General features: G+C 39.5%; 1 protein-coding gene across 1 annotated transcript in view; it reads left to right on the top strand.

The window, feature by feature from the left end:
* Positions 1-8,280, top strand: part of LOC126295505 (NADH dehydrogenase [ubiquinone] 1 alpha subcomplex subunit 10, mitochondrial) — a 69,873-nt gene extending 61,593 nt beyond the window's left edge. The window contains exons 7-8 of the mRNA XM_049988084.1: positions 1,654-1,936; positions 7,812-8,280. Of these exons, the coding sequence (XP_049844041.1) occupies positions 1,654-1,936; positions 7,812-7,892 (364 nt within the window). The 3' untranslated portion in view covers positions 7,893-8,280. The remainder of the gene's footprint in view (positions 1-1,653; positions 1,937-7,811) is intronic.
* The last annotated feature ends 3,707 nt before the right edge of the window (positions 8,281-11,987 follow it).

Here is an 11,987-nt window from a genome sequence, read left to right on the forward strand (position 1 = left end):
CAAGGGACCGATGACCTTGTAGTTTGGTCCGTTGTCAAGCCTCTAAACCAACCAACCAACCAAGAGAGGATTTAGTTGCATGAACAATATAAAATCAGAAATCATCTTTCTGTGGGAAAAGAGCTAGCAAACTTCTGGTAATTAAGATTGAAGGGCCATCTCACAATGACTTTGATTTTGAAAAGGCAGCCATTGTGTGGAGCATGCATAAAAACTAATGTATTCAAGTGTGATGTGATATAATGAAAGGCAAAATGCAAAAATCAGTATTGACAGTTTATGTAGTGTAGATGTGATATGTAATGTGTGGAACTATATGTGCAAAATTTAATTTAAAAAAATCATTTAGCAGTTTACTGTTAGCTTAAATTTAGTATATATATTTTCACTTTTAAAACCCTCAATAATAGTATAATTTATAAAAAAAATTTACTAGCAGAATTTTGCACAAAATTTTCATATTTGTATAAATGTAAATTTTGATTCAAACTTTTAACATTATTTCATTTTCTGGCTTAAACCCACCAGAACCATAACTGATTTTTCCAACATGCTTACCCAGTATGATTCATCCAAGCAAAACATGTTCTGATTGCCAGATTTTCTTATTTCAAGAATATGTAAAAACTGTGTCCATGAAGCTATGATACCACTAGCAAATTCGCCCATCTTAGATGTATTGAGCACAACACATCTTGGAACATCTTTGTCAAAACAGTCTAAATATTTGATGACAACTGTGATGTTTTCCTGGCCACCTAAACTTTGGACTTCCACGTTTCTGGCCAGATACATTGGCTTCATTGGCAGTCCATTCTACAGTCCTCTAGTTGATGCCACTCACTTGTGCAATATATTCTGCCAACTTCTGTGATGATGGGTCCGCCATTTCTGCTTCGTATTTAGAGAAAAGATGTACCCAGGAAATTGTCCCTCGAATGTTTATGAAGGCACATTCAGTATATGGTATTTGGTGTAACAAAAAGTTCTACGAAGGGCAGAAAAGTACAAGAATACCAGCTGTTTACGGAAAATGTGAAAAGAAATACTGTTGAGAATTTAACTTGTAAAGAATGATTTTCTCTTATGCTTCCTTGTGAGCACTTTATGCACTGACACATATAAATCGACACACAACCAGGTACGAAGTACTATATCTTGTTCAGTTGTTCTCTTTGCTAGTCACACGACGACTCTTCCTGGCAGGTTCCCGCACGTTGTCTTCGTTTTGTTGTGACGGCGAATTTGAGTTGGGCTGTTTAACGAACTGTGTATGTGACAGTAACAAGCATTTATTGCCTTTGTCGTAAACAATCGTAATTTTGGCCATTTGGTTTGTAAAGTTGTAATTATTGGACAAATTTCATAATTATTACAATCGATTTGTAATAGTTGACATATCTGTATTTAACTACTTAGACAGTGCACCGTGCCTTTTCAAATTCTGGCCACAGCGCTTCCTACCGGGACATATTTATGTGCGGCATCTCGTATGCTTAATACGATATTTTGCCAGGCGATCTGAAGATACAAAGGCAAAACTCGTCATTGGAGGATAAAAATAATAATTTAAAAAGTCCAATTTTGCAACCGATGCTGTTACTTCTTTCATATTGCAGATTATTTGTCGCTCATTGCGCTCTGCTCCCACAGCAACCACGCGCAACTGCTGGTCTACGACTGGTCGGAGGGCGGTGACGTGGAGGTGGTGGTGGAGGACATAGAGCGCGTGGACATGGACCAGTCGGACAAGCACGACCCCAAGTTCCACGACTGGAAGGAGCTGGCCGCCGAGTGGGAGTGGACAGAGGCACGCACTCTCTACACCAACCAGAAGGACGACCTCATGTGTTTCTTCAACGTGCCCCGTTTCGACTGCCCCGAACTCAACGTCGACCCCTACGATGCCAAGAAGTATGAGGAGCTCTGGGACAATGTGAGTAATCCTCCCGGCTGCTGCTATTTGTAGTAGTGAATCAAAGTGGAGGTACAGTTGAAAAAAATTCCAGGGAAAGGTTCAAAGATTCAGTAGTTAATGACACTCAGTAGTATAATGATGGCTGAGATTGTAAAGGGTTTGTTCGGATAATCGAACTGTACATGTTTATTTGCCAAAAAAAAGTGCTGTGCTCATCTTTTGTTTTTTTATATCCGTAATTGTCGACTTCCCCTTGTACTCATTGTATAAAGTGGTTGCAGATTCACCTTCTTCTAACCTTTTAATAATCTCGTACTTGCTCCTCACAGAAAGGACAACATGTTTACGTTTAAGCATTTTGTATCGTCAACTTCACTTCTTCACGCAGCAACACACGAGTGGTCGTAACAGAGAACAGAAGGCGAATGTTTGCACTGTGAGAAGTTCTTCTCGGGGGTGTGCAATCCTTCAAACTGCGCGGAGCGGCATGCCTCGACTCTAAGCTGGCGCAGCTGTTGCCGTGAACAGCTTTGATACTGCCGCTACTTCTACTGCCGGTGCCGAGCCGACAGAAGTGTGCCGATTGTTGAAACACAGTGACTGGCGGCTCGGCCGGTCAGCAGCGCCTCGTGAAGGCCCCATTAGAAGCAGCGGTGGCCCAGTGCGGCGACTACTGTGGGAAACTTGGTTTGGGAGTGAGGGGGATGATGGAGAGTAACAGGTGCGAGCGAGTACTCACTTCGGTTAAGTGGTCGTTCGGTTGACTGATGTGCAGGTCTCTTCATTTGTGTACAGCTACTGCCCCTACCTCCATTTGAACCTGCTTACTGTATTCAAGCCTTGGCTCTCAAATTGGCTGCTTCTTGATGCCTGAGGATGTGAATATCAACTGATCCCATCTTTTAGTCAACACCTACAACTACAAGGATACTCTGCAAATCACATTTAAGTGCCTGGCAGCGGCTTCATCAAATCACATTAACAATTCTCTATTATTCCAATCTCTTATAGCGTGCAGAAAGAATGAAGACCTATATCTTTCCGTAAGAGCTCTGATTTCCCTTATTTTATCGTAGTGATCGTTCCTCCCTATTTAGGTTGGTGTCAACTTCTATCATAAATTGTTTCCTCTAGTTTGTTTCATTACCTCCTCATTACTTACTCGAGGTAAAACAAAAAACCTTCTCACCAACATACAAACACATAGAACATACATATGAGCACACATGAACAAGAAACACCCACAACAACAAACCAGTGGTTTGCTCTCGCCCACAACAACAAAGCAGCCCACAGAATATGCAATATACTAAAAAAAGGGGAGGGGGGAAGACTACAGGACAGACAACTCAACACAGGGAAAACTGAGGACAGCCAACACAAGCACCGGCAAACACAACACACCTGGTGTTTACCAACATGTCAAGACTGCAAATCAGTTTATATAGGACAGACCAGTAGAAACTTTAATACCAGATACACAGAACACTGAAGAGCATTAGAAAGTAACAGCTGTCATTACATTTGCTGAACATCTTATGCACAAGAAACTTAACCCAAAAGACATCCATACTGACTTGAAAATTCTCAAATGCAGCAACAGCCCCAACAAAAACTAATAATTGAGGAAAACTATCAAATACAAAAAGCCATAGTTGAAGGAGAACGAGTAATAATTGAATACACAGCTCTCTGCAATAGAATTAACTAATTTCAGGCATAGCCAGAACAGGTTCCAAATCATAATTTTTTTCTTAAATAATTTGTCTACATTAAATTTTATATGGTTGCAGATGACAAACTGTGAAAGAAATCACTGTAAAAACATAACACATCAGGAAAACCATACCATATGGTAAAAAGGTACAAATTCATAATTTTATGTGTTTCTTTCAAAACTGTAATTATGATTTTTAAAAACTAATATTTATATGTATACAAACAGTAAAGAACATTCTTTAACAGCCATGAAATAAAAGTCCACTGATGATGCTGCGACTGCAGTGAAACATGTTTGGGATAAAAAACAAATCTGTGTTTTGCTAAAGGCAGACCCCATCCAAAAACATTGTTGTGCAAGTGCAGAGTATCAGAAGCCGGCACACGGAGGTGATGCGTAACTGCAAAGTTGTGTGTTTAAGTGAAGCTGACTGTGCCGTTCAGAAGGCATTCCACGAGTTAGAATTTATCAACTGTCATTCTGTCACAACAGTGCAGAGAACATTTAATTACTGACGGGATTGAGTACCTCCAATTGCTCGGGCATCTGTGCCGAGATGTGGTCGACCAGAATATGCCTGCCCTCACATTCCCATCGGATCTGACTCTGGGAAACTGACATGTGAATGTCCCACGAATCTGGATACTGCACGAATGTACCAGCCAGCCAAATGGAGATTGAACTGTCAGGTGCTGATAATCCTGTCTCAGACAAGTATGTGCCATCTCCTTGTCCTTCACAATAACCACTCAACATCTGGTACTGTTCGTGGTCCTCTCATACTCTACCAGGTCTGGTAACAACACTAAACAAAAGCAGCAATAAGTTATATTGATATCCGACCATGTCTTAAGACATTTTCAATTTTGCAAAGAAAAAAAATCTCAAAAACTCCATCAGGTGAATAAGCGAGCCTGTGGAACAACAGGAATGCCTTTTGAGGTCAAAAATTCTGTGTTGGAAATGGTCGCGTGACATGACGTCTTGTCATGATGCAGCATCCAGTTGTCTGGAATGGTACGGTCTCATTCAATTCACTCCTTCCCTCAGTCTTTTGAGGATATCCTTCTAAAACACTTGGTTGACAGTTTTGTTCTGGAGGAGCACATTGTTTGTTCTCAATACCCGTACAATCAAAAAAGCAAATCGGCACTATATTGATCTGTTATTTGCTCATTTGAGGCTTCTTGGTCGAGGAGATGTCTCTGTCTGCCACTTCTCACTCTGTCTCAGGACCATACTCAAAAATCCAGGATTCATCACCTGAAAGTTCAGGGTCATTGGCAGTCCTCAAGAAGCATGCTTAGTTGAGAGATCTTTCAGTACCATTTTGGCACACGTCTTTTTCATCTGAAAAACCTCGGTCAAAATTTTATGTACGGTAAAAGCTATTAACAGGTCTCCCATCGTCCTTATCGTAAAACAGTCTGATCTCACGAGTGCACATACACATTCGATATTTTGTTAGTTTTTGAAGCTGAAGGTCTCCCGTGCGAGCTTAATCTTTGACGTATTCTTGGGCCTTCCAAAAATGATTTGTGCCAGCAAAACATTTGTGCTCTTAATAAGGAATGTTACCTGTAGACCCGTTTCAAAGTTTTGAATGTCGCACTCGCAGATTCCCTGAGTTTAACATGTAACTTTATAACAGTGCTCGAAATACTACTGTTCCACTTTCGTAACACACAACAAAAACACAACTTCACTGATGGTGCTGTCAAAAACCACCTGATGGCTGTACGCAGCTGAAACTGACCGAGCATTGGGACAGGTGAACACACTGGTGGCACGAATTGTGATGCAGTGCAACAGAAATACAGAGAAACCTCAACTGGCAGACTCTTGAAGCTGGGAAAGCTTGCTTAGTAAGTTTCAAGAACTAGTATTAAGTGTGTAATCTAGGAATATACTGCAACCCCCTTTTCAATTTGTGCTTTGGGCCCATATGGAAATCAACAGGAATTGAAAAACATTTCACCAATGGAATTTAAAGCTTCATACAGGTGGGTTAGGTGACTTATGCTTCATTTTAATCCATCCATTTGTCATAGAACTAACCTGTGGAAAAACTGCCACAAACTTAGAAAAACAGTTTGATATCTTTTCAACATTATAAGATCCAACTTAGACACACAATTTATGTACATTTCCAAATAGGGAATGTAGACCAAATGCCCATATGTTTTGATATGCGGAACAGCATTACTGTAAATAATGTAGGGGCACATAGTGTGCAAATACGTGCATGTGATGCTAAAAAGAAGCAGTGCACGGTGATGTTGATCATTACAGCTTATGGACAAAAATTGCTACTGTATGTTTTCAATTGGAAAACTCCCCTCAAAGGAGAAGGTTTCCCAATTGGCATTAGTGTAAGAGCTTGTGACATTACATTTCAATAACTTGTAAAGGTATTAATTTCAATACATGATGGGTGTACACGTCATTTTGAAATTGATGATTTGTGATCCGCCTAGAAAAATCTCTATTGGCTGCTCCCCATTTTTTTTTAAGCCAAGATTTAGGGTGGGGGGGGGGGAATGCGTCATACATTTGCGGAATAATCTACGAAAAAACTGAATGAGTTATAGAAGCAATACTGGGGGATGACCACTTTGGTTTCTTGAAAAATGCTTACCTTACAAGAAATGTTGAAGAGAGACAAACTCGCTTTCTACTACTAATAGATTTAGAAAAGATATTTGCCAGTGACGACTGGAAAACACTTTTTGATTTTCTGAATCTACCAGGGGTAAAACACAGGGAGCAAGAGTTAATGAACAACTTGTACAGAAACCATAGTGCAAAGAGACAAAAAGGAAGCTACAGTTTAGAAGGGAGCGAGCTGGAGTTGTCGTGTCTTCTCAATGTTCAATGTTACACGATTCGCACACTGAGCACGAAGTAAATGAAAATATCGAGTCAAAGTTCAGAGAGAAGACATAAAATCTTTGAGGTTTATCGGTGACACTGTAATTCCGTCAGAGGTGGAAAAGGGCTAAGATGAAGAACTGAACGAAATGAATAGTGTCTTGAAAAGAGATCATGAGACAAAAGTCAACAAGAGTTACACTAGAATAATGCAGTCTGTTCAAATTAATTAGGCAATGCTGATGGAATTAGATTACAACATGAGACACTAAAAGTATTAGATGAGTTTTGCTATTTGTGCAGCAAAATAGCTATGTTGATGAAACAAAAGAGGATACCAAATGTAGGCTGGTAATGCCAAGCAAAGCGTTTCTGTAGAAGAGAGATTAGTTAGCATTGAATATAAATTTGTTTTAGGAAGACTCTTTTCGCAAGCATTTATGTAGAGTGTAGCCTTGTATAGAAGTGAAAAGTGGACAATAAGTGGTTCAGACAAGCAGACAATGGAAGTTTTTGTAGTGCAGTGCTACAGTGGAGTACTGAAGATTAGATGGGTGTCCTTTCTAATTTTGTGGTTTAGTTTATCTATTGTGTATGTGTTGTATCCATTCTCTAAAGCTATTTGTCTGATTGTAATTCATTGTCATAGTTGTTTTCAGTCTGTGTAGCATATATTGGAAGCCGGCTTGTTCGTGCGCAATCGGATGATAAGAATTTCTGTGAATGGCTGTGCTGGTGGTGGTCACTTTCCTGAATATGGAGAATTGGTATTGGTTGTTGTGTCTGTATATTGCGAGATCAAGGAAATTTAAAATTTTGTCATTTTCTGTTTCTGTGGTGAATTTTAATTTTGGGTGGACTGTGTTTATATCACTGTGGAGTTGTTCGATGCGACAGGGTGTTTCATCTAGGAGGCATATGATATCATCTACATAACGATACCAGTATATTGTCTGGTGTTGTTTGGGTCTTACTATTGTTTCAAATATTTTATTTTCAATGTAATTGAGAAAAACGTTGGGGTAGGAGTCTACTGACTGGTGATGCTAAAGGCAGACCCCATCCATAAACATATATATTGTTAAAGCAGACACGGACAAAAGATTTTCAACCTCAAGATGATTATAGTTTTAACTGTTTGTAATCACTATATTCATATTGAAGTGGCCTGTGCTGTGTACTACCAATCACTTTCTGTCTCTACTGTGAATTTTGTAAGTCATGTAAACACTGGAAAAATCAATACCACATTTTTCAGTTTTACTGGTGCACTGTATTACACCAACACTTTTTTTTTTGCAGGCACCAGGCATGAAATACCGCAAGGGCTTCAATCAGGACATGGGTGACAGTGGCATCCTAGTGAAGACGAAGGCAGTTTAAAGTAACGGCAGCAACGTCTGTAGTGTCTCTGTCAGTGTGTCCGCATTGTGCACTCTGTATTTGCATCTGTACAGCAAGTTGTGCGTAAGATGAATAAACTCTGTTGACTTGACCTTCGTGTAGCTTCAGTTCCAAACTTTATGGGTGACACACTAACTGTACCATAAATTATTTTGCTTGATCTGTGACTGTTGGACTCTGTTATTTGATTTTGTTGTGATGATGTGGCTAGTCTGGAGGTGTGATGTTTTCCATTGACCTTCTTGTGATGTAGTTCTCACAGGTACTGTACATGGCATTGTAGATGGTACTTTATATATATTTGTTGTTTTGTCACCTTGCAGGCAACATAAAGAAAAATAAATGTGGAGGTTGAAGTTCACAGAAAGCACCATGTCCAACTTATTTATTTTGCAGTGCCCAATAAATTTCACAATTGTAAAGCCATTAACAAGTCTGGTCCATCAACTATATTTATGCTCCACTGATATTACCGTAGTGAACAAAAGTAGTTGTACAAAATTAAATAAGAAAATTTAAAATATGAATGTGTCTCAAGTAACCTCTTTATCCCTTGTATGTTTATGTGCCACCAAAAAAACTTAAGCAGGCACAGTTTTTTGGTGCTTATCCCTCTCTGATCCACCATATCATGTAAGTATGTGGATAAAAATTTAATTCAGTGTAATTTGGATGGGGGAAGAGGTGTTGTGGAGTTTCTTCGTAGCTTAGATGTAGCATACTTTATAGTTCTCCCTTTCTCTATGTTTTTTCTCAAATTGCACGTTAAAAGACCACTTTTATGAGAGTTGATTACTGAGGAAAAAACCTGATTACAGATTTTTCTCATCATCATAATGTAAGATTTAGTCTCGTTGTCTTTGATAATAGATAGTTTTACATTCTGCCCAATGAAGCTAACTGACATGTATACTCCTTTTCTTCCAGGCTCCAGATTGCAGTCTGTTAGCGCCTTGCACATCTGGTAGGACTTGAGCATAGGACACAATGCTTCACTTCCAAATGCCCAGAATCACTTTCTTGTTTCTTCTTCTCCGCCTCTGCCACTGTTCTCTGTCTGTTATACAATGAAACCTTTTTATAAAGTTGCTCAATATAATGTTTTCCTTTATATTACATCCGTTTTTTTCGGTCCCGACTAAAAGCCCATATAAACAATGTTAAATTTTCCTCTTTACTGCATTTCCTCTATATTACAATTTCCTCCATGTAACGCTCATATTTTTGGAACCCTGGTCAATTATTTACCTCTTTATAACGTTTAAGTGACTGGATGTAGACGCATCGTTATGTGGATTCACAGTTTGCAACGGCTTGGAATTGTACCGCGTTGTGTGAGCTGAGCAGCAAACAGTTCATGTTTCTAGTGAGACTGTGTCTTCGATATAACCTTTATTTTAAAAAAGCTTTCATCAGTGGACATGACTGAAAAGCGGAAGAACATTTCTCTGGAAGAGAAGGTTTCTGTTATTAAAAAAGTGGAGGCATCTCCTGGTGTGAGGCGCATGGAGCTAGCGTAGCACTTTGAACTAGCCGCCTCAACACTAAACACTATTATGAAAAACAGACCATCGTTAATGGAAGGGTTTGAGAATTATGGAAATTTGAAATGTATGCATTTGAAACCATTGACTTATGACAAAATGGAGGCAGTTTTATTAACTTGGTTTCAGTAATCATGTGCTACAAACATTCCTATAAGCGGAACTATTTTGAAGGAGTAGGCACTTCAAATATCACTGCAATTAGGAATGGAAAATTTTAAGGCGCGCCAATGGGTGGATTGATAAATTTCATCAGCGTCATGGTGTTGTATGCAAAGCCAAATGTGGAGAAAGTAAAAGTGTGGACGAACTAACTGTAGCTCAGTTGATGCCGACTCTACCTACTCTGATACATGGCTACAAACTGCGTGACATTTATAACACTGACGAAACCAGCATGATTTTCAATTTAATGCCGGATAACACGTTTACTTTTCATGTGGAAAATTGTCATGGTGTGAAGAAGAGCAAGGAACGTCTTACCGTTTTGTTATGTACAAACGTCGATGGTAGTGAAAAACTGAAACCTTTGGTTATCGGGAAGCCAAAATAATCCGAAGTGCTTCAAAAACATTTCCACGTTTCCGTGCAAATATACAAACAATGCCAAGGCACGGATGGCAAGTGATATATTTTTACGTTTTCTCAGAGAATTTGACGCCAAAATGGGCACATCCACATTTCTGAGAAATGTGAAAGTAATTTTCCTGCCACCCAACTATCATCTATGGCATCGTTTGTCAAAGGCGATTAGTGGTATCCCGATCTTCAGTAATGCCTTATTTGTTCTCTATACAGTGTTCAGAATTTGTGGACCCTTGAAAAACATTATATAGAGGTTTCACTGTACCAGGGTGCTATGCCTACGAGATGGTAGATTTTGTCAACTGGAGTCGGTTGCAACCAGCCAGTTACGGAACTCGGCCAGACTGGTGCTGCACACTCTGCCTCGGAGAAACGTAGATGACCTGTACCATTCGGCATTTACTGCTCTTTGATCCAGAGCTGAGTCATTTGCACAGATAATACTGGGAGGAATTTTGCAGTAACGAGCCCTCAAAAATAGCATTTTAGAGCCATTTTTAATTGCAGTGTTATGTGTAACACCTTAATGTCTGTGCCTACTGTCTCGGAACGAGTAATGGGCTCCTTGAAACAAGTATCATTCCACTCTGGCCAGACTAGCAGCAGCTGGATAAGGGAATTACTGTCCTGTGTATAGGCTACTGTTAACACCACACTACAAATGGCTGCATTTGTAGTTGCGCAGTGACCAACTAGAAGAGACTGTTGGCAAATGGCATCACACTGTGTTCAGCAATAAATTGTGGTTTGGCGCTACCCCAGACAACAGTTAGTGAGAACGGAGGTGACCTGCAGTGATGAGCAGCACCTGAAAATTTTTGAACTTGTAGCACTGCAAGAGGTTGACAGGACAGTTCAAGTTAACGCTATCAAAAAATTTAGAGAAATCAGAGTTTGACTGCCAAATACGAGACAATTAATAAAAAAGTAGGAAAATTGCCGTGTGTGGAAGCTTTCTTAGAATCAAGGAAAACGTTTACAAATGGTGACGGACTCAGAGAAGAAGCAGAGGAAGATCGTGAAAGTTTAGTTGGGGAACGAGATGTAAAACATTTGGAGTTGGAGGTTATGAAACTAGCTAGCTGCAGTTGTCTGTTTGCAATAATACCACTCCTAGAATTAATACTATTGTCTTTTTTCCCCTGCTTTCTTTTGCTAATTTTCAGAATTTTACTATATAATTATCTTCTGGAATAGTCACATAAAGTAAATAAAGTACGAGGTGCTATGAAGGTGTTAAAATCTTCGCTCGTACGGGGACTTGAACCCTGGACTCTTAGGTTAAAAAGCCTGGTGTTCTACTGACTGATCTGTGGGCTCGTAATAGTAATAATCGTAAAATATATAACAATGTAAATAAAAACTGGGAAGATTTCTCATTGGGCACTCTTTCTACAGATAGCTAGGCGCTTGGCTAAGGATGCATTCTTCACAGGAGCAAATTTTCAAAGTTGTCATGTCGTTTGTCATCCTAAAAAGTAAGCCGTGGGGCGTAAAATTTGAATCTTCCCAGGGACACTCGTGACTGTAGCTGTGATGCTTTCTGCAAAATGAGTATCTACATTCCACGATTGGAAAGGTTATTATTTTGGCAATGCACCCTTGCTTAAGCTAAGACCATCAAGGAGAGAGTTACAGCTTCGGTGAAACTGGTTCCGAAAAAATGTGTCAACTTTCCAATTATCTTTTGCAGATAAATGAAAGTGTGTAAGAATTTTTTGGAGTGCCTCCAGGTACATGTTAGTATTCTGACCTCCTGCTGCTCCATAGCAGTAAACCTACATTTCTGGTCTGCATGCATATTTATTTCTGAAATAGTTGCCAAACTTTTGAGACAGTTGGTACTGCGCGCACTATGTTGGAAAACATTGTAATATCAGAGAAGATCTCTCTCTCTCTCTCTCTCTCTCTCTCTCTCTCTCTCTCTCTCTCTCTCTCTTTCTTT

This window comes from Schistocerca gregaria, chromosome 11 (assembly GCF_023897955.1).
Source record: "Schistocerca gregaria isolate iqSchGreg1 chromosome 11, iqSchGreg1.2, whole genome shotgun sequence".
NCBI classification, from domain to species: Eukaryota; Metazoa; Arthropoda; class Insecta; order Orthoptera; family Acrididae; genus Schistocerca; species Schistocerca gregaria.